The following is a 27,563-nucleotide window of genomic DNA, read 5'->3' as shown; positions in this document are numbered from 1 at the left end:
AGACGTTGAATTTTTGTTGGAATAACACCTCCCAAAAAAGTACACTTATGTCCAGCTTCACACATTACTAACCAGATTAACTTTATTTCTGTCAGACGACTACAGAAGCTCTTATTGAGAATGATCATCATACACACACACACTCCATTTATGTGAATCTGCTTTCACAATACTCTGGGTTTTTAATGCTATAACATCACAACTCAAACACATGAACTCAAATAAATGTCCCTTTCTCAGGATGGTGTATTTAAAAGATCATTGTAATCTTTATTGGAAAGGGCTTAAACAATGTTTTCCATGCGTGATCAATGAACTATGAACAATAATTGAACATGCACACCTGCAGGTTCTTTAAGGTTACAGGCGCTAGGCAGCTTAAGACATAATTCATTCAAATTGTAAAACATTTTTAAATAGACTGCGACAACATTTTGTCAGAACCTCTAGTAAATAACTTATTTTATTAATCATTAAGGGTGTGTTCACACTTGTAGTTCGGTTAGTTTGGTCCGCACCAAAAAACATAAACAAAACATATAGTCCTGGTCCGCTTAGCGTTCACACTGGCATTTTTAACAGCAAACCTAAAGTTACCGAACCAAAGGCTCAGGGAGACGCTCACAACCTGATTGGTCGGCTTATATGACGTAGGAGCTCGCTTATCGAACATTCAAAACAACGCTGTGTGCTGGATTAAACGCCATCATTTTATGCGTGTACATGTGGCATTATTTTTACCCGCTGAGAACTCATGAAGAGCTCATAAAATGTTTAACATTTAAATGTTCATTTAACATTTAAAACAGCTCCAGGATTTCCTCCGTTGTGCAGAAAATAGACAACCGTTCTGTCGTCTGTACCTGCTAATATGGGCAGCACAGCACAGGTCCTTTGATGAGAAGAACCAGGGATGCTTTTTGTGCATTTTTTGTAGTATTTTCAAAACATGCTCGTCTGACCAAATGATTAGGCACTTCCTCGTTGCTCTACGTTTGCCCTCTAACGTTAACGTTACTCATTTTGGATACACCGATCTTTCCGCGTCGTCAAATCAGCTGACTATGCGTCGCATCTTGTGACATTATGTCAGGTTTTTGGTTCGTTCACATCTTTGGTCCATGTTGCGTTCATATATAAATCGAACCGCACTAGAGTTCGTTTGGAAGCGGACTGAGACTCATCTTTTTAGCGCTCTCGGTCCACTTGTTTGGTGCGCACTAGGGTTCGGATGGAAGCGTTCACATATGTTCAAATGACCCGCACTAACCGAGCAACCGCACCAGGGTTCGTTTTAATCCAACCAAACATGAAAAGTGTAAACACACCCTAAAAATCATGATCTCTATTTGAAACAAACAAACAAACAAACAAACAAACAAACAAACAAAGATTCGTGCAGCTCTAACTGTCCCAGTTCCTCATTTATTCCCTCTGCACTCCTCATCAGTGAAACAATGGTAGTACATTACTAAATGAGTGTTTTGGTACAAGAAAACTTGAGCAACATTAGTAAGGGAAAATTAAATATGACCCATCCATTCATAGTGTAATTGTGAAATATTTATCAAATAGAAAACAAAATAAAAATGTCTTTGTAATCAAAACGTAACAACTTTCTCTGCCTCTAGTAATAAAACACGAGACACCACAAATATGATCCATTCTGCTGCACTTCGTCTGATTTGTTGAATGGCAATACCGTAAGTCATGTGGGTTACACTTCATTTTACAGTACGCACACTTTCAATGTACTTACTAAGAAAGGTACTGAATAATATCAGGAAACTACACGAGTTAAGGTTAGGTCTAGGGATAGGATCAGGACGGGGTGTGCGATACTGACCAAAAATGATTGTGGGATTTTCTCGATAACGATAATTAGAGGATATTTTGCTGAGTGTGTTATTATGTTGGTACATCTGGCAGGGTAAGGACTGCCGTGGTCAGCTGACTCCTAAAGCTTTTGACATACTTCATATTCGTCAGATCACAGCACTGAGAGAAAATATCTTTTTTTTAGATTTTTTACCTTTTATGGGCATTTTACCTTTAAAAAGCATTTTTTTCTAATTTATTGAATTAATGCATTATGCATGATCTTTTTAACCTGCAGTTACAAATGTAAAGAATAATTGACTCCGGGCCGTTGAATTATTCGAAAAATATATAATAAATAATGTACACCCGAGGTGTTGATGCGGTCACGATACGATTAAAGCGAATAAAGAATAATGTTTTCTAATAATTCAACGGCCCGGAGTCAATTATTCCGCTTATCCTATGGTTACCACACCTCAAGACATCGATTTGATTATATATTTAAAAGAATTTGTCCGTTTTTCGTACTTAACATCGCTATTGTGAGTAGGATTATTTCTTCCGCGTCTCATCCAACAGCTCTTGTCTTTTGCTATTTCCAAAACGTCATTTTAAAGCTGGTAACGGAGGCTTGAGCCATTGATAGCAATAATGAGTGAGTCATTGAATCATTCATTCAACCTGTTCATTCCGGAATTAAGCATTTGAATCTCTTAATGAGTGAATCCCTGAATCCTTTATTCAATCGATTCATTCAAGCGGCTAATTTATTCAGGAATGAAGCATTTGACTCTCTTAATGAGTAAGTCATTGAATCGTTTATTTAACCAATTCATTCAACCAGCCGATTCATTTGACTCGAGTCATTGATTTGTTTGGAACTATTTAAGTTGGCAAAATGGATCAAAAAAAGACAATGTGTGACCCTTTACCACAAAACCTTTTTTGAAATTGAGATTTATAAATTATATGAAAGCTGAATAAATAAGCTTTCCATTGATTAGTGGTTTGTTAGAACAATATTTGGAAATCTGGAATCTGAGGGTGCAATTAAATCTAAATATTGAGAAAATCTCCTTTAAAGTTGTCCAAATGAAGTTCTTAGCAATGCATATTACTACTAATATACATTTATGATATATTTACGGTAGGACATTTACTAAATATCCTCATGGAACATGATCTTAGTATCCTAATGATTTTTGACATAAAAGAAAAATTTATAATTTTGACCCACAAAATGTATTGTTGACTATTGCCTCAGATATACCCATGAGAGCAGGACTGGTTTTGTGCTCTTGGGTCACATATCGTTAAAATAACAATTACAATATTATCGTACACGTTGTATATCGCACACCCCTACTAGTACCTAGTTATTACCCATTATTATTGTATAATGTTGTACATTGTTATTGTAATTACTACAATAGGTACGTAGTATGTACATGCAAAACAGGACTGTAAAAGTGTTAACGTTATGTGTGGAAACAAGTGAATCTCACTCATTGTTGCTGCATTAAGGGGTTTAACCATGGCAAAAAGCGAGACACTTTCTGTAGGATGTAGCCGCTCTTGCAGTCAGCTCCTGAAGGCTGGCTCACTATCCCGGTGAGGAAGAACACCTCTCGGTACAGCGTGAGCACGGGGCTGCCGGATCCGAACACACAGTCTGCTTTAGCTCGAGCCAGAGTACAGGCCATCTTGTTGGTGACCTTAAGACAAAATAAAACAAGTCAGTTATACACACTATGGATACTTGAAATACTTTTGATTCACCCCCGTCACTCCCCTGTAATCTGAACATTATATATTTTATTGTAATCACAATGGCATTCTCCCTACTACTACTTTTTTATCCAGGGTTTCTGCAGGTTTTATGAAGGTATATTTAAGACCATTTTAAGACCAATTCAAGAAATTTTAAGGAATAGGGAACACGTCACATCAATATGTTCTCTATATGCAAATGTCTAAGCACACAATGAGTTGTATTAGCGACGCTTCAAAGCTTGAAAATACAATTTCCAACAGATCTCAATAACTTTAAGTTGGAGATACGAAATCTTGGGAAATCTTTTGAAAGTGAGTCCATAAAAGTGCATCTATCTATTATAAAACTGCATCCATCCATTATAAAAGTGCATCTATCCATTATAATAGTGCATCCATCCACCATAGGAGTGCATCTATCTATCATAAAAGTGCACCTATCCATTATAAAAGTGCAAAAACAAGCGTTCCCTTGCGAGGGAACTTTACACTGCCTCCACTAGGAACAGCTTTGGGAACGCCCCCAGCGTGATAGTGTCTGATGCATGTATGTCAACTCAGCCAATGGCAAACGTGAACGTCACGGGCAGGTGACGTCACGACCAGGAAAGGATAAATACACCTCCGGTCCGATCAGACCTCAGCTTTTTTGCCTCAGCAAAGCCCTCTGTGTAAAACTGTCTTGTCTATTTATTGTTGTCTGTCCGATATAATCAGCTTCAATATTAAAACAGTCATGGCGAACACATCATCTTTCAAACAGTGTGCTCCCCCGTGTCCCTGTTTCCTTACGGGGGGAGATACACATGATTTGTGTGTGATGTGTTTGGGAGTGGAGCATGCTCTGTCAGCCTTCGAGGGGTCTGACTGCGAGCATTGTGAGAGGCTGCCGCTTCGCATGCTCCGCTCCCGCCTGCCACTCTTCGAGAAGGGTGATCAGGCTCGCGTTCCCTCTGGTTCTGGACCCACTGCTGCCGAGGCACAGCGGAGAAGGACATCATGAGGATCGCACATGGATCTCACGGAGGGGTTTGAGATCGGCGCGAGCGCTCTTTCTCTGCCTTCACCCGTGAGATCTGTCGCTCAAATCCCGGTGTCGGAAGCCCGTGCTGTGGCTTCTTCCGCCCGGGATGAGAGCCCGTCGTCTCAACACTCCAGTTCTGAGGAGGTGGATGTGTTGAGCGTCGGTTTGGGGGAAGATGATTCGCCATCTCTTTCTCCAGGACATGAAGAGCTGGTGGAGGAACTCGTGCTGTGGCTAAGTTAAATATTCAATGGCCAGCTGAGAAACAAGGTGCTCGTCCCAAAAGCAAATTAGACGAGTTTTCTTACACCTAATATTTCACCTTCACAACGGGGCCAGGGTAAGAGGCAAGGAGGCATTTAAAAAATATTTACCGTGTCACCACCAACCCCCTGGGGCTGCTGGGCGTGAGCAGCCCCAGCCGTCAGGCTCTTCATATAGGCAGCAGCAGAAAGAGAGTGTAGTGTCTCGTGCTCCACCCCAGAGATTTGGTGGGCCGGGCCGCCGCTCTCAGCCCAAGCCTTCTAAGCCGAAGACTGACCTGAGGGTTGTGCTTCAGGCAAAGAAGGACTCGGGTCAAAAGAGGTCCTGACGCCACTGGAGGCTATAGAACAAGTCCCTGTACAGGACAGAGACTCAGGTTTTTACAGCCGTTCCAAAGAAGGATGGAGGGTTGCGTCCCATATTAGATCTTCGTCATCTGAATTGTACAGTCAGAAAACTAAAATTCAAGATGTTGACGTTAAGTCAAATTGTGACTCAAATCAGATCCGAGGATTGGTTTGTCACAATAGATCTTAAGGACGCATACTTCCATGTCTCCATCCTTCCACAACACAGGAAGTTCCTGAGGTTTGCTTTCGGGGGCAAAGCTTACCAATATCGGGTTCTTCCATTTGGCCTAGCTCTTTCACCCCGCACGTTCACGAAATGCGTAGATGCAGCGCTGGCTCCACTCAGGCTGCAGGGCATACGCATTCTGAACTATATAGACGACTGGCTGATTTTAGCACAGTCGGAGGAGATGGCGGTTCGGCATCGAGATGTCGTCCTCGCTCATATTCGAAAATTGGGGTTAACGCTGAACGCGAAGAAGAATGTGCTTTCTCCAGTACAGAGAACCACTTTTTTGGGCGTAGTTTGGGATTCAGTGTCGATGCAAGCGGTTCTTGCGCCCGCACGCATTACTGCTATTCTATCAGCCATCGAAAGAGTAAAGCTAGGCCAGTCACTCACTGTGAAACAGTTTCAAAAACTATTGGGGTTGATGGCAGCAGCGTCCAACGTAATACCTTTTGGCCTGCTGTACATGAGACCTTTACAGTGGTGGCTCAGGACCAGAGGGTTTTCCCCGAGGGGGAACCCTTTTCGCATGATCGAGATTACGCGGCGGTGCGTCCGCGCCTTGGTCATATGGAAGAAAAACTGGTTCCTGTCCCAGGGTCCTGTGTTGGAAGCGCAGTGTCACTCTCACGGCGGATGCCTCTCTCACAGGCTGGGGAACGGTAATGGAAGGTCGCTCAGTCTGTGGAGGGACCGTCATCTCTCGTGACACATAAATTGCCTGGAGATGATGGCAGTCTTCAATGCGTTTAAGTTTTTCCTCCTGGATATGAGTGACCGTCATGTGTTGGTCCGCTCAGACAACACATCAGTGGTCTCTTATTTAAATCGTCAGGGGGGTCTGCGTTCGCGCCCACTGTGCAAACTGGCGCACCAGATCCTCCTGTGGTCTCTGGGGAAGTTACTCTCCCTGAGAGCAATCTTTATCCCAGGGGTCCAGAATATTGGAGCGGACATCCTTATATTGGAGCAGGGGAATGGAGACTTCACCCCGAGGTGGTGAAGCTCATTTGGGAGGTCTTTGGCCAGGCGGAGGTGAGTCTGTTTGCGTCTCAGGACAATACGCACCATACGCACCACAATTTGCCATTGGCTGAGTTCACATACATGCATCAGACGCTATCAACGCTGGGGGCATTCCCAAAGCTGTCCCTAGTGGATGCAGTGTCTCGTTCCCTTCTCAGGGACTATGGTTATAGTTATAATCTGAGACGTTTAGTGACTGAGCTGAGTGTGACATGTTATATTACACTGAGAACTACGCCCACTGGAGGGGAAAGTAATCAGAGACAGAAAATATAATATATAAAACTGACATTTGGATATTTGTCAAAATGTTTACTGCACACGTAGAAATACTGAGACATACTGAGTGTCAGGATCTCAAAATTGACCCATTCTTCCCGCTGAAGCTTCACGTCTTACTACCTTTATCCACTGTTGTCTCCTTAAACGCTCGTTTTTTGGGTCGACAGCTTATAAAAACTTAGTTCTGAGTTTTTTAGCTTGTTTGCTAAAGTAAGAAACGACAAGGCGACCGCTTCACGCAACATAATGTCAATGGAGAGTGCTGGATTGTCGTTTAAACAAAGTTTAAAGTTTGGTGCAACAGAATTATTAGATAATCCTTGATTTAATCTAGATTTGAGAGTAAACCTTGTTGGTGCAACCCACCCTAATTAATGACTGGTGTTTTGCTCCATCCTCTGCACTTCTGCATTCGTCAATATGTCATGCGTCAGGTCAGGGGTCACTCTTTCTCTGTAAATCAATGTGTACCGGCCGTCAGCTAGATATTTTACTTCATAATGTGCTAAATATGGATATTTTTCTCACACAAATGCATGGCTTTGCATCAGAAGGACGTTATTAACCCCCGGAGTCATGTGGAGCAGTTATATGATGGATGGATGAACTTTAATGGACTTCAAAACAGAAACAGCCATTCGCTGCCATTATAAAGCTTGGAAGAGACGGGAGGTTTATTAATATAACTCTGATTGTGTTCGTCTGAAAGAGAAAAGTCTTAGGATGGCGGTGTATATGACACCTCCCCCGCTGGATTGTGTTCACATTATATTATCTGGATAACAATGACGCAGGAGAAGGCGGCAGAAAGCATAGCGTAGCTCACCTCACTTTAATATTTAGTTTTTTGAACCTTTGATTTGGTTTTCAAACATGACGGCATGACGGCAACGCAAAGAAAGTCCATTCGTGCTGAAGGAGAGAGGAAATGAGATTCTCTCCGCTTGCAGTGCATCTGTCACACTCGGCAGGAAAGGCGGTAATAACCAGTTCCTCTAAAACAGTAATTAATTACTAGTTACTAATTAAATCTTCAACGGTGTAATTATATTACTCTCTCTAAAAATGATTGCATTACTTATTACTTCATAAATCCCATTTCAACCTCGACCAGTTTAACAATACAGACGGACATGAAACTGCTCTTTTTATTCTTTCAAATAACTCATATAAAATAAACCAAAGTATTAAAAGGGAGAGTTACATTAAAAATTACATTTTACTTAGTGCTGTCAACATAAACACATGCAATTCATTTTTTTTACAGTTTAACGTGTTATCTGTGAATGTCCTGACACACTTTATATTTTGGATATTCTTGGATGATATACAATTGTACTAATTTGCGATTATTAGGAAACAATTAGTGAAATGCTTTTCAATAAAATACTGGTGTATCCACTAGGGATGTCAAAATGCTCAATATAATATTGAACCGTTCGGTACGGCATTCACGGTCCAATACGCGCTTGTGAATTGAGTTTTTTTTTTTCGGTTTTGCATTTAATTAATTACTTCTATTTCTCTTTGTTTGAAATATTTCTCTCAGTTCATTTCGGCTCTTTTTGAGTGTGCCTGCGAGTCTACGCGCTGACATGAGCAAATATCCAATCATATGCACTAAAGTTAGGGGGTGTTAACTAAAGCACGGGCGCCTGTCAAACACGTGATTACTGGACTAAGTAGTCTTACTGCGCTAATACTGTCAAATACACACAAGGTTAACATATATAAACACAGTCAGTTAAGTTTAAAGTGAAAGTAAAATTGCGTATGTCTGTATAAGATATGCGAGCAGTTCTTAGAAGCGCAGCCAAGTGAACACTTGTCCTTAAAGGGACAGTTCATCTCTAAAATTATGTTAATAACAAAACTAAAAACAAAGAAAAAAACTCACTGCTCTTGAATCAAGTAACAATACAGTAGCTTTCAATCAAAGTATATTGCATATTGAAGACTGTCATTTAAATTTTAGCCTACATTTATTAATTCAAATTTCATACTTAAATGCTACTGATGTACATCTCTGAGCTGCCACTGTAAATCTTTATATATATTTATTTTATATTATACAACACACCAGGAATGTGTACAAGGGTTTAACTGTATTGTTGCATCCCTAGGATCCACAAACCTGGCCAGAGTGGCGCTGCGAACAGACCGGCAGTTTGTCGTAGGACAGGTGGTTTAACATGAGGTTCCCTTGGAAATCCGTTGCGCCCGAAACTTCCTTCCAACCGGTGACCACACCCATGTATTCACCCGCCATGAGCACACTGTCAGAGAAGTCTCTCTCTGGAAGACAAGCGGGAACCACGCTCTTCTTGAAGATGATCCTCTCCCTCAGCTCTACTACAGCCAAGTCATTCTCAGGTCTGCCTTCGCTGTAGAGCGGGTGGATGTGCACCTGCTTCACATTAAGCGTCTGCTCTCCTGCTTCAAATGAGGTCAGCCGTTTACCTGGAGAGTTTCAGGCATGGCATTTTGATTAAAAGAGAAGCTGCCATTTAAAGGGTTAGTTCACCCAAAAATAAAAATTCTGTCATTAGCATCGAAAACACATTTTGGTCCAAAAATAACAAAAACTACGACTTTATTCAGCATTGTCTTCTCTTCCGGTTTTTTTTTTCAATCCTCAAATAAAGATTTGGACGGTTATGAATCAGCGTATTAATTCATGATTCAGATCGCGTGTCAAACTGCTGAAATCACGTGACATTGGCGATCCGAATCATGAATCAATACGCTGATTAATAATCGTTCGAATCTTTATTTGAGGATTGAAAACAAACGCGGAAGAGAAGACAATGCTGAATAAAGTCGTAGTTTTTGATATTTTTGGACCAAAATGTATTTTGGATGTTTCAAGAGACTCTAATTAACCCACTGATGTCTCATATGGACGACTTTGATGATGTTTTTATTCCCTTTCTGGACATGGACAGTATAGTGTGCATACACTTAGATACGCTCTCGGACTAAATATAAAATATCTTAAACTGTGTCTGATGATGAACGGCGGTCTTACAGGTGAGGAACGACATTAGGGGGAGGAGTTAATGACATCAATTTCATTTTTGGGTGAACTAACCCTTTAACGTGCGTTTCATTCGATGTCTGAGTATAAGGGCACTCACCCACTGCCACCTGAAATTCGCTGTACTTCCTCACACACTGGGCTGTGGTCAGAATCAGTTTCTCTTTTAAGATGACCCCACTGCAGAAGCCACTTGACCCCTGACGCAGCAGCGCCTTCATGAAACAGATGAGAACAAACAATGCAAAGCTGTGTGAGTGACAACTGCATGTAAATATGTATAATATAATAATAACCATCCATTTCAACTGAAAGATGAAGGCTGTGATATTAATGTTATCCACAGGATATGGCATTTTCTTTAAGCCTGATCTTTTTCTATCGGCTTCCATCCCTTTAAACGGAAATAAAGGCATAGATCTAGTTAACTTGTGTAACTATGGTGTACTAAGAGTAGTTTTTATATAATTAGTGCACATAGAAATCGAGAAATGTTTACTGATCATTAACTTTTGTTTAGACCACAATACACCTTATTTTTCAAGTTGCCAGACTCAATTAAATATAATGCTGTCTATTTGAAATGAAGAACGATTTTTATTTCTTTTTAACAATAATATACAATACAATTTCTATAAAAGACATTTACTGTTGTGCATGAATAATGAAACAAACACTCATGTGTTTAACTGCTCTGGAGGACAAAACCGGCAAAAACATTAAATAAATGTGCAAATAAATAACTAAATCCACATATTCCTTCATTAATAAATATATAAATAATTAAATGTATATGAGGTTAAATAATTAAATAAATAAAACAAATGCTGGAGGATTTTTTTTTAAGTAAACGCTAAACTGAATTTATATAAGTTTAACTGTTTATAATTCTTTTAAATGTAGTTCAGTATTTATTTTCCCCTGTTCTAACATGCTAAATGAGGTCAACATCCATCAGCCAATGGTGGCACAGAGATTGCCTACTTATATTTGATTGACACCTCCTCATTAGCATATTTTAACAAGGAAAAATAAATCCAAGCCACATTCAAAAATTAATAAATGGTTAAAAGAAAAAGGACAACTTTCAGTTTAGCATTTCATTTAAAAAAATAATTTCTCGCAACTTTTGTTTTATTTATATAACTCCATGCACATTTAATTATTTATATATTTATTTATGCAGGAATATTTGCATATATATATATATATATATATATATATATATATATATATATATATATATATATATATATATATATATTTTTTTTTTTTTTTTTTTTTTTTTTTTATTTATTTGTGTGGAATTTTGTGGATTTGTTTATTTATTTGTGTATTAATTTATTATTTTTACAGGTTTCGTTCTCCATAAACTGCAAGTAGATTTAGAAATAAACTATAAAAATGAAATAAGAAAAAAAAAAACTTCATAAGACACATTTCAATCTCAACTGATGATCGCCACTTGGAATTATATTCGTTCTATTGTATTTATTAGTGCTATTTCTTGTTTTTTTATAATGTTTTAAATGTATATTAGGATAGAGAGATGGTAGTGTACAGTCATGTCCAGAATTGTTGGCATCCTTGGTAAATATTATCAAAGGCTGTAAAAATCAATCTGCGTTGTTTATACTTTTGAGCTATCATTCGAAGATTTTGCAAAAACCTAACCTTTCATTGAAGTAAAAGAATTAAAATTGAGGGGTATATCACATTATAAAAATGGCCATATTTAATGGCACCCTTTCATTAAAGGTGGGGTAAGTGCTATCTGGTAACCGTTGTTGATATTTCAAATCACTAAAACAAACACAGCCCTACCCCCAAAAAGGTCTCGCCCCTATTTTGATAGCACCGCCCCACACATACGTAACCCGGAGGCATCAACGGCTACGGCAGAATCTCTGTGTATCTAATCCAGGTCGAATATTCAATGAAAAAGTCCTCCCTTCTATCACAAAAACACAAACCGTTCTTGTGAACAACTCGATAGTACACAAGCATGACCTTCCAACTAACGAACATATTACAATTATGACCAGATTAGAGTTATAGTGATCACAAAAACACACACAAACCGTTCTCATGAACAACTCGATAGTACACAAGCACACAGTCCAGCTAACGATATATTTCAATTATGACCAGATTAGAGTTATAGCGATCACAAAACACAAACCGTTCTCATGAACAACTCGATAGAACACAAGCAGTCCAGCTAACGATATATTACAATTATGACCAGATTAGAGTTATAGCGATCACAAAAACACACACAAACCATTCTCATGAACAATTGTGTGAGCTGATGCTTGAAGCACACAGTGATGAGATTTAGATGCTCCATACGGTGTGGAAATGAGCGGCTCTTTATCATCGCTGAAGTTAGCCACAATACGATCGTAAATGGACTAACAAGCGAACATGACACATGATGATAGTCAAGCAAAAGCAGCATATATTAGGCTAGTTCTCGGCTAATGTCCGTCATGTGTGACTCGTGTGTTTTGAATAATGACGTGCACAGAGCGAGAGCGAGAGAGCGATTTTTCTTTAATCCTTCCCAAACATGTGGTGATATACGGGTTGTTCGATGTTTTTTAGGTTTTTTTTTTGTCTTTGGCCACTTAAAGGGATACTTCACTGCTTTTTCACATTAAACTATGTTATCCCCTTAACTAAGACGAGTTGATAAATCCCTCTCTCGTCTCAGTGTGTGCTCTTAATCTCTCTGACACGCGGTGACGATCTGATAGCATTTAGCTTAGCCCACTAAGCCCAGTTCATTCACTATAGTACCAAACAGAGATCAAGATAGAAGCGACCAAATACCTCCACGTTTTCCCTATTTAAATACAGCTACACGAATAGTTGAACAACCTAGTATTGTGACATAAAATAAAATGTGGCGCTTTTCTAAGCGGATTATAAAGGAGAACTATAATGCATGGCGGAATAGCACTTCTGAGAGTACTCCGACTCGATGCAGTAAAAAGACTCGCCTTAAAAAAGTCCCGGCTTAGTGGGCTAGGCTAAATGCTTTCAGATCTTCACCGTGCGTCAGAGAGATTAAGTGCACACACTCAGACGAGAGAGAGAGAGAGAGGGTTTGAACCAGAGCAGTTAGGTTTCTTAGGGTTGGTTTTTCCATTTTTCTTTGTAAACATGTGCTATACGGATCTGTATGACTGCTGTACTCGCAGCTTGCGTCTTTTGCATTTTCTCGCACATGACATGGCATTATAAATGCAGTGCTCAAGTAAAAACGTGCCCTGAGACCTTACATTTTCTCCCCATTCCACTGCCCCTGTCTCGGTGTGAACAAGTCTAATTTCTGCTTTTAATATTTATTTCACACTTAAGTTACTTGTTTTTTTAACCATTACTAGATTAAAAACATAAAAAATATAGGGGATTATAATATGCAACATTTTGCAATGAAATAATAAGGATACTGTAAATGTTGGCAAAAATCTTCAAAAGTATTTGTTAGCCACCTGTACAGGGTCTCTGCAGGGTCTTTAAAAATCAATTTAAGGGCTTTTAAGACCTTTTTTAAATACCTGCACAACGTCTTTTATGGCAACATCCTTAATGTAAAACAATATTTCAACAACAGTTCAAATAATACAAGTTTTAGCCTTTAAAGAAAATGGATGAGTCAAAATTATCATATGATTATAGATTTTAATTAAAAATACACTTAATATTCTAGATACATTATTATTCTACTAAAAAAGCACATTAGCTCCTTATCAATCCACTGGATAACATTTGCACTGTATGCGTGTAAGCTGTGTGAAAACATGGGTCGATCTTCGCATTGGTCTAAACAAACAGGATTGGAAGTGCAGTTTCAATCTCTGACAGAAGATGACGCTCTCCGAATAGCAGAAATATATTTGTTTCCCAGGTTAACTCTGTAAACGAAGCAGTTATAAATGTACTAGGCCTACTTTACTAGGCATTATTTGTTGGAACTTTGATTAGCAAATTTGTATGTAGCTCAATATTGAGTCAAGTGTCATTGAATTGGCACTTCCCTGGCATGGAGTGAGTTTAACAGCTCCACTCTTCTCACGTGTTTATTTATCACAATCCATGAACTTGTGCCACTTTTTTCCAGCTTTCCTTCCGTTTCGCTCTGGCTTTTGCAGTACATAAAGGCCAATTCTTTGTAATAGCACCATTCTACTCTAACAAAATATAGCTCAAGTTTAACTCATGCACTTTCCACAGACTTTCCAAACCTTGACTCCATGCGCCTGAAATTCAAGTCCTTTCAAGAAGTGTGGGAATATCGTGAGCAGTGTTGGGAGCAAAGGCATGATTAAAACCCTGGATTACTGGAGGAGGATAAAGAGTAGTGCGCTTACCTGCCAGGGACACTCTTCTGGGCCACAGGCGAGTCCTTCATAGTCTGACTGTATGTTAGCTGATTGACGTTTGGCCCACTGGCTCAAGCTAGCCGAACTAAGTTTTCCACATGGAAACGACACTAAAAAAAAGAAGTAAACATTTACTTAGAGGTGATTTGGGATTGCTTGTACTTGCTGAGTTTTAAATGAAAAATAAATACACAATACTACTAAAACATGCTTTATTGAAACACTATATAAATCTATATGAAGTTGTTTAGTTTACATTGGCAATATACACTGCAAAAATGCTCCTTATTTAGAATTGTCTTATTTCTATTTGTAACAGTGTTTACTAAAAACACATACTTTGTTACAATAGAAGCCAGAAGCAAATCAGGTGATAAAGTTTTCATAATGAGACAGAACGATCCACTAATATCATCAGTAACAAAAGGTGGTAATTAATAGATCTGAAAACTATTCTATTATAGAGAATTTCTATTCTATTTTTTTAAATTTATTACAGAAACAAATATTTTAGACAGGCATCGAGATTCAACATATGATTCTCAACAATGGTGACATGCTACATGGTGCAATGCATGCGTTTTATAATATGGTGGATCCCAGAATGCATTGAAACATAAAACATTGTTGATTATTGATGTCTGTGTGTCTAACCCTCCTTTCATTCAGTCAAACTGTCCAACTAAATGAAAACACTGATCACCATAATGGGGACCAAATTACTTTCATAAAACCTCAGTAGCTAATCCTCTGTTTGTTCTCAATAAAACAAAGACAGAATGACAAAAATAACCGAGTTGTTTAATCCTTCTCCGCTGAGATCTTCAGAGATTTAATGTCTTCTTTTATCTTCAATTGATTTCATCAAAGGCTGCGGCTGAAGTCAGTTGTAGTTGTGTTTCTCTTTCCTTCCGTGATTCTGATTGTTATTGTCATGTGTTCATCATTAATGGTCAATCATCACTTGCTTAATCTCTAAATTTCTTAATTATCTCAATAACTTTAACACTGCTTCAGTCTTATTCTAAATCTATGTGGAGTGGGACCAAATGCACTCTAGCAGTGTTGATTTAATACAGGGGATTTTGCTGTGCAGCCTAAATACAGGGTATATGCAGGAATCCTGAAGTTAATTTCAATACCTTTTTAAGACTTTTTAAAGACCTTCTCAAAATATTTTAAGACCTCATCGCACTTCAAGTTCTAATCGGCAACAAACCTTTAATAAACTGTTGTAGTCGAATGTAGACTTAAAATCTCTATCGTAGGCCAATTTTGTATTGTTTATATTGCATATCTGTTTCGCAACGTATGGAGGGCGACACATTACCCAACTGCACATTTCGCAAAATACATGACGTCACCCGTAGACAGCGCTCGCCAGGGATGGAAATTAACTTTTTTCAAAGTCTACCACTCAATGTTTTTACCAGCCACTTTTTTGTTTTTAACAAATTAATACTACAAGCTCTACAATACTTAAGCAGTTTATTTAATCTCAAGTCTCAATAAAATACTGACATTTTCACAATGATTTGTGGTCTTTTATGGCTTCCAGTTTTATGGTTTTTAGTCCTAAGAATGAAACTATTCGTTTTGGGATCTTTGAAGCATGTTGACAACATACCGAGCAGAACATTGTCAGTAGAGATGCACCGTAATCAAAATTCTTGGCCGAAACAAAAAAAGAAGAAACCAAAGCCGAAAACCGAAAAATAAAATTCAAACTAGAATGTTTAACTCGACCTCACTCATGTGTACATTAAATAATAATGCACATGCCTACTGGCCTGCAGAAAGGTACAGAAATTGAATAAAGTAATCAAATGTAAAATAACTGCATGTTTAACCGTTTAAATTAAAGATTAATCCTTATTAAACTTACAAAAGCTATTCAATCAAGAGACATTGTTTAATGTCAAACTAAATATAAGGACATCACTCAGGCAGCAGTAAAGGCTACTGCGCCTTTAAGACCTGATGCAGGGATATGCTCGTCTTTCTCGACTGTGCAGTTCACTTAAGGCATATTCAGACTATGTCTGCTTGGATACTCATCAACATGGACATGTTTACATACTTCTTGTGTGAGTTTGTCCGTTTAAGCGCAAGACTCGAAAGAGAACTCAATATTTGCGCACTGTTAGACGAGCGCGCGCTCTCGGATGATGCACAGCGTCAGATCTCTCAGCGCGCGCGAGTCTCACAGCGCATCTTCACGCGAGTGATGATGTAGAAAACGACTGGTCATATGCGCACATACGGCAGCACGCGCATGCATTGAACAAAGTTTACAAAGAGGTGAAACAGCTCGGTAGGTGAAGCGAGTTTACCCGCCACAACTCAAAATCAGCCGCATTTGGCTGGTGGCGGTGCTAATTTCCATCCCTGGCGCGCGCGCGCTCCGAGCCGATCTCAGACTGAGCGCCCCGTTGTTTTTTAATACTTATTGGGATGAAAAGAAATATATTCATATATACTTTTTGGAGTCAAACTCTTTTGACAAAGCTTGAACAAAATACTTTCAAAATTTAAGACTTTATAAAGCCGTGATAAGACTTTTTAATACTTTATAAGGGTCTTAATTTTCCCAAAGTTGATTTATCACCTTTAAAGACTTTTCAAGACCCCGCGGATAAAACATTCTTAAATCATGATGCTTTTACTTATCTAGATATTTTTTCTTGTTTTCTGGAAAATAAAATATAAATAAAGTGAGTGTTTAAAACCAGCAAAATGATCTGCCAATGGGATAAGAAAAATATTCTTGTTCCTAAATAAAATCATGTTTCTTGCTTCTGTCCTAATCACCCCATTGGCAGATAGTTTAGTAATATAATTTATTTTGCTTGATTTAAGCAAAATCTCACTTCATTTTGATTTTATTTTCCAGAAACCTAGTAAAATTATCTTGATTTAAGAACTTTTAGATATTTGCGCTGGAAACGGGTCAAAAAAGTAAAAAAGGCATTTATTGCAGTGTATGCTTGTAACCTGCTTGTGCCATGTTTGCAAGGTAGAAACTATGCTTGTGTGATGGAGACGTAGAAACTCACCAGCCGGCTCACACGTCTCTCTCTGCTTGAGTTTCCAGCCGTAAGCACAAGAGCACTCGTATGACTGATAGCCGGGCTTACAGAACTGACTGCAACCTTTGCTCTTGTCTATTACACATACTGTTTGATCTACAGACAACAATTCATGAGTTAAGTGAGAATCAAATCAGAACAGTCGTTTAGCATCATATAATAAAGAAAATGCAGAAATAAAACAGAAGTAGTATCATTTGATAATGGTCAAAACCATTATCAAATGATAAATGTGACCAATCACAGAAAGTAGGGACACAAGTCGGTTTTTAGGCATGAATGAGTTGAATGAGTTTGAAATACAGATTATGAAAGTGTAGTCTCCAAGCTTTCCAACGATGTGTAACACATGGAAATCTGATAATATTTGGAGAAGTTGTGGCCATTTGAATGTAGGCATTTAAAAAGTTTAAAGGGGAGAAAACTGCCTCTAAAGATTGTGCAGTTGTGAGTTTGCTAAAATGTTTCAGAGTTTCAAATGCTTTATGAAACATGCTTCTTGCAATATTTTTCTTTGCGTGAGACAGTGATATGTTACTCAGCACAGCATCGCACGTCAGGCCCGTAGAGAGAGCTTTATTCAGACCATTTAAATTCGTATTTACATAGATATTAGACTACCTAAGAAGTTCAAGTAAATAGGCTACACTAGAAATCCGCATTCATTGAAAAACGAAACGAAAGTCACTTTAAATAAAGACTTTTATTCAAAACAATACTCAATGCCTGACCCAACTCCATGTCTCCAGACATATTCACGTCAACATAACATATGAAATAAAATAAAAATACTATAGGCTAATATTTAAATAAAGCCAAATTAAACAGACTATATGTTTTCTTTAACCCATGGCCGACGAAGTCGCCGGCACATTATGATGGACATTGTCCTTTATGGCAGCGGATAGAACTCACAATACAATCGACATTTTTAACCATACAGATATGTGCAAGACATAATTATAAACTATAATCTGTCTACTTTTATTTGTGTACACTCACAAAGGTTGTTGATTCAGAGAACAGATTATTCTGCATGCACTCACTCCAAACACTGTCTTCATTTTCAGTTTATTAAACGCAAACTTTTTTATTTTAAAAGCATTTCTAAATTCAGTTCATATTTTTAAAAAACAAAATTCAAAGCCAAAATAACGGAAGAAAAAAACCCAAAAAGCCTTTGAGATACTACCATCCAAACTCAAATTCTTTTAATTTTAATTAATGCATGGATAATACGTCTATATTATTCTATATTATTATTATTCTATAATATATATCTATATTACATATTACGTCTAATACATTTTTGACATGACTTATCAGGCGAAAAAAAAAGTTTTAGACGCATGACAGCGGTTAATGGAAACGCTGTCATTTAGCAATAGTTTTTTAATCGACATTTAGCATCCTAAATATTGCAAAGGTTTTGGTGCAAATCTGTAATGGAAATGAGGCTACTGAGAGAGCAGTCCAAACTAATTTAAGTGGATTCAGACCAATAATTTGCATGTCCTGCCACTCTTTTTCTGCAGCTAAAGAATCTAGCCGTATGTTCTACATAATATCTGGAGAAAGTTTCTGGCTACAGGACTGTGTCCCATGCAGACAGTTCTCTTTTCTCCTCGTGTAGTGAAAGTTACAGATTTTCCCCATATCTCTGTCTTTATCCCCATCAAATGTTACTATCGATATAGCCTCTGATATCTTACAGTCCAACTCGTCTGACACCAGTCCAATACATTCTTCCTCTTCTACATCTTCGCTTAATTGTAGATTTGGGATATTATTCAGTCTTTTTATGCCGCTTTTATCTTCGCATAATAAGTAGCCAAGCTTGGATGGCGGGGAAATAACAAGCCGGTTTATCCAGTATGCAAATACACACAGACAATGACGCCCCTACTGCAAGCTAGAATCTCCAATTTCAAACAAACAAGCCGATTTCAAACTCAAAATGTACGCTTTTAAATATACCAATACTGCTATCTCAAACACAGAGAGGCTTCTTCGTGATTTCAACTAACAGATTCTGCAAAAAAGCGAAAAAAAAATTGGAAAAAAAAAATGCTTCTGTCTCATTTTGCTCTAAAGTATAGCTGCCGACTTATGTCATTGGTTTCCGTGACGGGTCACACATTATTATAGGTAAAACTGTTGTATGCAGCATTTTGGGGTCATGAAATGCATTTTCAGATATTTTTGTATTATGTTTCTGGAGGTTAGCTTAGTCTAAATCTTTGGCCAATCATCTACACACACACTAAAGCTCAAGACACCATTGGTTGGTGCAGATTTTATTTTACTCACCAGAATTTTTACATTGAATACGAGAACAAAGCATAAAAAAAAAAAAATATATATATATATATATATATATATATATATATATATATATATATATATATATATATATATATATATATATATATATATACACACACACACACAAATTAAACATAAAATATAACTTTCAAACATTATTAAAGACAAGTACATCAAACAAGAAGCACAATAGATTGAATAAAGTAATCAAATGTAAAATCACACAGCATAATCTTTACTTCATTTGGAATGCTTTATTTTAAAGACCTAGCCGACACTTTAATTACTAAAATGCTGGAAAATATTTACAATCTTATTTTTTGGAAATGCATTAACTTACTTCTGAATCATTTCAAAGAGGAAAAAACAGGTAATAGGAAATACTACAGAGTACAGACTGAAGCATTAAATGTTCAGTTATATTTGTTACAAGAAAATGTTTCATTAAACCCGTTATAATTTGTTCCACATTTTCATTTATGCATATGGCAGACGCTTTAATCCAAAGCGACTTACATAATATGACAAAACTTATTTCAATATCATGATAATACCGTATAAAGCGATAAAAGCTTCACCAATTATCACAACATGAAGATTTGACACCATCACATGCCTCTTCCGCTGATTAGGATTTCTAAAAGCAATTTTGTGCAAGTTCTGGCGTACTTTAAGGGTGAATTTGAAGTAAAGTTGTGTACACGAGGCCCCAGGTGAAATAATAAGAAATAGTGAAGAGTGTATATACGTATACTGTAATATACTCAGAATAGTGGAAAACAATGTAAATGTGTAAATATTAAGGACATATTGATTTTCATTTCATGACCCCTTTAATGTGCACTTTAAAAAAAGAGCTCAAAATGCATCTCTTGAAATAATTTCCAGTGCTGTGAACGATTATTTAGGCTAATGCAGAGATGCAGTTACACATACCAGTCTCGCAGTGGATTCCTGTAAAGCCTGATTTGCAGATGCAGTCATAACCGCCCACACTATCTGAACACATGGCTCCATTTTTGCACGGATGATCCGCACACTGGTCACCATCTAGTATTGTCAGGGATAACACATGCGATACACAGAAAACATCCTTTAATGTATACAAACCAGACTACAGAATATCCTAAAGTTCACCCAAAAATGAAATGTCCAGAAAGGGAATAAAAACATCATCACAGTAGTCCATTTGTGACATCAGTGGGTTAATTAGAGTCTCTTGAAGCATCCAAAATACATTTTGGTCTAAAAAGATAAAAAAATATGAATTTATACAGCATTGTCCTCTCTTCCATGTTTCTCCAAAAGATTCAAACGGTTAATGAATCAGTGAATCGATCAATGCATCGGGTCGCCAATGTCACGTGATTTCAGCAGTTTGGCGGTTTGACGCGATCCGAAACGGCTGAAATCATGTGACAGTGGCGACCCGAATCATTGATCGATTCACACCGTTTGAATCTTTTTGGAGGAACATGGAAGAGAAGACAATACTGAATGAAGTCGTAGTTTTTGATATTTTTGGACCAAAATGTATTTTGGATGCTTCAAGAGATTCTAATTAACCCACTGGACGACTTTGATGATGTTTTTATTCCCTTTCTGGACATGGACAGTAAAGTGTGCATTGACTGCATATGCTCTGGGACTAAAATATAAAATATCTTAAACTGTGGTCTGATGATGAACGGCGGTCTTACGGGTGAGGAACGACATTAGGGTGAGTCATTAATGACATCATTTTCATTTTTGGGTGAACTAACCCTTTAAGCTTTATTAAATGGCCAATTGCAGCATTCTCATGTCCAATACTATTTTATGATGACCTTTATAATCAACTGCTGTCCCAAGAAAACTGACATACTTCGGTATTACTAAATTTTACAGTGTTCTTAATGTATGTCTTTACTATAGTAGTAACAGTAAATTATGCATGATTACATGCAACTAACTCTAATCCTAACCATATAGTACGTGGAGATACGTGGAACAACTGATACCACTTTTCTATATTGGTTTCACTGGATTTTGTCTTCAATCCTGCTCCTGATGGGCCACTGTCCTGCTCCAAACCCTAATTAAACACCAGCTCATTAGGCTCTTCCGGATCGATGGGAAATCACAGACAGCTGAGCTGAAAAAGGCTGGAAATAAACTTTTCAGGACAGCGGGTCTCCGGCGCGCAGGGTTGAAGACCTCTCAGCCATAATGGATATTGATTTTTTATCTTTGCCTTTTAAGGGCGTCATCTTTACCCAAGTTTGTTTCTGCAGCATTAACAACTTACCAATGTAGACAGACCAGAAGATATCCTTTAAAGAAACATAAACACAATTAAGTCGGCATATAATTACAAGTGTATTAGCAATAATTATACATGTGCAGAATAGGGATGTGTGATTTTTCACACAAAAAAAAAAATATATATATTGCAGGTTTTATGAATATTTTTAAGACCAATTAAAGAAAAAGTAAAGAAACTGAAGGGAACACAACATGTCAATATGTTCTGTAAATGTAAATGTCTAAGCAAACAATGAGTATTAGCAACAGATCTCAATTGTTTGTACAGCTCTTTTGAAAATGAAAATAACTGACTTTTTTTTAAGTTTTACTAAACTTTTTGATCAAACTTGTCTTGTTTTCCAGTGCACATATATCAAAGATTCTTAAATCAAAAATCTTACTGGAGAAGCAACATAGCATGATTAAAACATGAATAAGAAATTAAGATTAAAATGAAAACTTATATCAGCCAATTATCACTACTATCGTAGATGATATTGCACAACAATATTATAGACAGGTGAATTCACTGAAAGACTCACTGTCCGATAATTATCCTGGAAGACTTCTCTCGCTTCCTCGTAATCACAAACTTCCTCTAAACACTCCCTCTCAAGGTTGGCCGGGAGTTTAGTCTCTTCATCACCGGCGTTGCTTCTCTTCTGACGGGAAATTACATTATGTGCATCCCACTTTTCCAAGAACAGAGGTGCTGAAATATTTAGGGACACAGAAAAATAATAAAAATTACATTTTGCAAACATATATGATAATGATTTACAGTTTGAATGGCAGATGATGAACCTGAGAAATGGATATTTGTAGTGGTTGACCATAGACTGTAAAAAAATATGGACGTAGTGTCCGTGACGTCACCCATAGGATTCCGATAAGCCGTTCTGAAGCTTAAAGTATGGACGAGCTGGGCGTTGCCATCTTGTGAGCGAGTCATCGGGTGTCACTCCCGCATAACAGAAAATGGGCAAAAATGTGCGCGGAGCTGAGGTGACGCAATAACTATAGACGGCGGATAAATGGCTATCCACTTGTAACCACGCCCTTAATTATGCAGAACCTTAAGGCTTTATATAACGTAAACGAATGAGTTATAAAAAAATTCACCCCCCTCAGAGTTGTCATGAAGATCAAAATTAGCCTTATAAGCCAAAACCACAATTTGTACCAGGCTGTAAACATGTTTTTTTTCTGCTTTAAAGTTGAGAATTTTAACATGGGGCTCAATGAGATTCTGCTCCCTTCTGGAGCCTGTGCCTAGTGGCCAGTTGAGGAATTGCAGTTTACATTACTTCCGTATTGGCTTCAAGAGAGATCGCGGGAGGTTGCCACTTGTGGTTGACGGATATATATCATCGGGGGCTAAAGCAGGACCTTTATTTTGACAGCTCACACAGACTTATCAGGATTACAGAATCAAGAAATTGCAATCAAAAGTATAAATCTGTTTATTTTACATGGTTTTATTTTTAATCAAATTCAAATATTTTTTCTCTTTTTTTTTAAATGATTTGTAATTTAGTAAATATTATGTAAAATATATAAACGCAATTCCAGCAATTGTTATAAATGTCTTTTTAACATCTTTATAAATTAGTAGTGTGTGGCACCCTGATGTCTAATCAATATCTAGTAGGTCGACTGATATTTCATTTGTAATATGTAGCCTTTGTTAATTAGCCTGGATGCCAGCCGAACTCAGCCCTGCCCACAACATTTGAGCTCGGGCAGTTCGGTCTGGACTTGATCCATAGAGGAGTAATTATCCCCGAACAGAAACTGTTTGGACCAATGAAATCATCAGTGTGGGCTTTAGACGATGATGGACAGATGATCAACAGAAACGCAACCATGCACGTCATCAAAGGCGTTTGGGTTGAATTTGTTTAAATCCTAAACAGAGAGCTTGTTTGTATGCATTCACCTTCACTATTTCCCTCAGAAATGATGATCATGTTGGCAAGTACTCTGTGTATCCTTAAATTATTTTTTACAACACCGGCAATGATCGTTTACACTCATCTTTTTCTTATTATAACGTTACTTATTCCAGTGTGTGTGTGTGTGTGTGTGTGTGCAGACAGTGTTGCCAAGTTTTAAAACAAAACCCGCCAACTACTAGCCCAAAACAAGCCCAATAGCTTTTCACTGGGTTCCCCAGAACGTTTTTCTGCTAAACTTCACATTCCTGGGTCTATATATCACATAATTGAGGTCGCTTCAACATGCGGACATTGAAAACAACCCACGGGAAAACACAGACTTGGCAACACAGTGCAGTTGAGTTCTGTTGACATTTGACAACTAAAGTTATGCGTCACTTTGTTGCTCTGATTGGTTGTAGGTCTATCCAATTGATGTCTTTCCTGGTTCGGTTGAAACACGCCCCATAATCACAGCCCAATGGAGCAGTTTCAGACTCATATTCTGACTAGAACTGAGTATGATGACATCAGGCTAATGATTTCTGGTTATGACCACCATACACCAAATAAAGAATCCTCAGCTACCTGACGAAACATTAAAGAAAATATTTACATTGTACTGTGGGAGATCGGGCTTTCTGTTCAGCAGCCCCTAGTCAGTGGATTGCTCTCCCTGACCACTTGCGGATCCACAGACTGTAGACACTTTTAAAAGTGGTCTTCAAACCCACCTTTTTAGCAGAGCTTTTGGTTGATTTGTTACTTCTTAATTATTTTTGTTTCGGTTTTAATTTTTTTTTTTTTGATTGTTTAAATCTGTAGCATTTTGAGATTTTGTTTAATATAAAGTGCTTTACAAATAAAATGCATTATTTTTACATTGTCATAAACATAAACATTGCATGCTCTGGAAACCGTCTAAGGTTCATTGTTTATATATTTTTATTTACACCTTTTATGCATCCGAAAATGAAATTAGTGGTGCTGTCAGACAATGTTCAGGAGTTTTGTGAAGTATCGCAGAGACAGGTTTACCAAACACGTCACTAAAAAAAGTAAGACACGACATCAGAATTGATCCAGTGATCCAGTAGTGGTAGTTGTGTTTCATCCCCATGAGACAAAAATATATTTTCTGTCTTTTCTCAGTCTAAAATAATTTCACATTTCTACTACATTAATGACCCAGTTTAAATACGTAGCTTCATCATACGCTAAATCACTAAAGTAATCCTTTAATTGTAAAATCACAGTACACAGCTGTCCATTTACTATAATTTAAAGGTCCCATTCTTTGCGATTCCATCTTTCAAACTTTATTTAGTTGTGTAATGCTGAGTTGTGTTGCTGTTAGAGCATAAATAATACCTGTAAAATTATAAAGCTCAAAGTTCAATGCCAAGCGAGATATTTTATTTAACAGAAGTTCCCTTTCAAAGCCTACAGCGAACGGCCGGTGTGGACTACAGCCCTGCACTTCCTGATTTAATGACGCAACTAAAACCGTTTGTTGACGAACCCTCCGCCCACAAGAACACGTAAATTCGGGGGCGTGGTCTTGTTGCTCTCGCAGGTCGAGAATAGGAAGCGTTGTTTTTGTAGAGTGCGTTTGTCGTCATGCCATTGAAACGCTGTTATTTTCATCCCGGAGTCAAATCACCTTTGTTTGGCCTTCCCACGGACGCTGTACGTAGAGATCAATGGCTACAGTTTATGGTTAACTCGGTTCCGGAAAATTATAATCACAATTTAAAACTATGTGCAGCACATTTTGCTGAGGACTGCTTCCTCAATCTCAGTCAGTTTAATGCCGGATGCGCAGAAAGATTATTCTTAAAAGAGGACGCAGTTGCCTCTTTGTCTGGAGAAGGCGTTGTTTATGGTGCACAACCGGTAAGTGTATTTTATTATTTAAGTTGGTCCGTTTAACAGTTTATGTAACTCATGACACAAAGTGCACAAAAAAAGTTACGGACAGCAGCTTTAACCATCATTATTTGATTAAATCTGTTGTGCTGCTCATTTAAAAGATTTCTGTTTTAAATAAATGCTGTTCTTTTTTTGACGTTTTATTCATCAAAGAATCCTGAAACAAGTTTCACATGTTATAATATTTTAAATTGTAATAATATTTTGCAAAACTGTTTTTGTTCTGTATTTTGATCAAATGTGGATGCTATGGAGGAATGCACAGGACTTGCATGAGGTGTGTGTGTGTGTGTGTGTGTGTGTGTGTGTGTGTGTGTGTGTGTGTGTGTGTGTGTGTGTGTGTGTGTGTGTGTGTGTGTGTGTGCGTGTGTGTGTGTGTATTGATTTGATTGAGGAACGTATAGGGTAGAAATTCAACTGAAATTGTATATCACAGTTATTTCCTCATTCGCATTTTTTATGCGAATTACATTCACATGACCATTTTCCGTTCTGGTACAGCTATGCCATATAGCCTATAGCAATGTTTTCCTAACTCTCCCTCCAAAAACATTATTTTTTTTTTAAGAATTTGATTTTATTTGTATGATTGAAGCAATTTCATGTAATCAAAACGTATTGAAAAAATATATATGGTTATAAAATAATGCACACGCAAAATGCAGCTGAGAAATCCATGCATCATTCCAAAAGTGCATACAAGCCTATTGAAGCCTCTGCACTGACATACAAAATGTCCTCTGGTCCCCCTGACATGGTCCCCTTTCTTTTTTCTGGCTTCCCCTCGAAGCTACCCCGAGGAGCCTTCTTGCCAACCCAAGGGGATCTGGATGTCATTTGGCAGAGATCTTAGTTGGAAAACAAAACTGACGCAGTAGTGATTTGGAGAGTCCCCTTCACATCGCTATCCCAACACTGTCACATTAGCAGACCAGACCGTTTCACTGATTGCAGTGTTCAGTGAAACAATACATGTCAATCGTTTTTGTTCACATGTAATTTGTACACTAACTATATCAAACAACAACATGTTTGCAGAAACAGTTCAGTAGCGACGTTTAGCGGGTAAAGGCGACTTTGCAGCGACACTGATCACGTGGTGCATGTTACTTTCCTCAACGCATGCCATGACGCGCCAATCGCCTTTAACGCCGAGGCGTTTTATTTAAACATTTAATAGGGACTCTAGGGAAGATATTCATTAGTATATTAGGCTCCAGTTTTTACTTACTTGATTTCAACTATTTATACGCTGAAGTGTCTGACAAAAAGAAAACAGGAATGTGGCCCATGGAGATATTACAAGGACCAATTTTTATCCACCACAAAATAACAAGTCTTTTACAGACTCCAGCTTTAAATGTAGTAGAATCCATTACCTGTTCTTTTATGCAATTCAGCCGTCACGAAGCCAAATAAAACTGCGAATGAAAGAAATCTTCCGAGATGAGCCATTATATGATGATGGTCGACGCCTGTGGGAAAGCAGCGATAGATAGACAAATCAGCATATTAACGGGCAGACTCCTACTGCCCTAAACATAAACATTACATTAATACACAGTGGTTTCAATGCGTGCTATTTAGCTTTTACAATATTATAACAATAGATAACGGTCCGTTATTACCACTCACCCGCTCAGCTGATGACGCAGATATAAACAACAGTTGTGAACTCTGACCTGCGCTGGCAGTCCGCTATCCTATCGCCCGAGTTTGTCCAATCTGATCTGCATCAGTCCGACATCAGAACATCTACTGTTGTTTTGTACAAGCACTAAGACCCTCCTGCGTTTG

The 27,563-nt window shown here is 37.8% G+C and overlaps 1 protein-coding gene across 1 annotated transcript; it reads right to left on the bottom strand.

The window, feature by feature from the left end:
- Nucleotides 1–245: 245 nt before the first annotated feature.
- Nucleotides 246–27,563, bottom strand: proza (protein Z, vitamin K-dependent plasma glycoprotein a). The gene is made up of 10 exons (XM_067437330.1): nucleotides 27,402–27,563; nucleotides 27,146–27,241; nucleotides 22,440–22,609; nucleotides 21,899–21,923; nucleotides 20,548–20,661; nucleotides 17,254–17,382; nucleotides 14,186–14,307; nucleotides 9,907–10,021; nucleotides 8,904–9,229; nucleotides 246–3,536 (listed from the first exon to the last, which is right to left on the bottom strand). The coding sequence occupies exons 2-10, from the start codon at nucleotides 27,219–27,221 to the stop codon at nucleotides 3,327–3,329; spliced, it is 1,287 nt and encodes a 428-aa protein (XP_067293431.1). The 5' UTR covers nucleotides 27,222–27,241; nucleotides 27,402–27,563; the 3' UTR covers nucleotides 246–3,326.

Source organism: Pseudorasbora parva, unplaced genomic scaffold (assembly GCF_024679245.1).
Source record: "Pseudorasbora parva isolate DD20220531a unplaced genomic scaffold, ASM2467924v1 scaffold_31, whole genome shotgun sequence".
In the NCBI taxonomy this organism is placed as follows: Eukaryota; Metazoa; Chordata; class Actinopteri; order Cypriniformes; family Gobionidae; genus Pseudorasbora; species Pseudorasbora parva.
The sequence above is the reverse complement of the archived record's forward strand: the minus strand, read 5'-3'. Positions and strand labels throughout refer to the sequence as shown.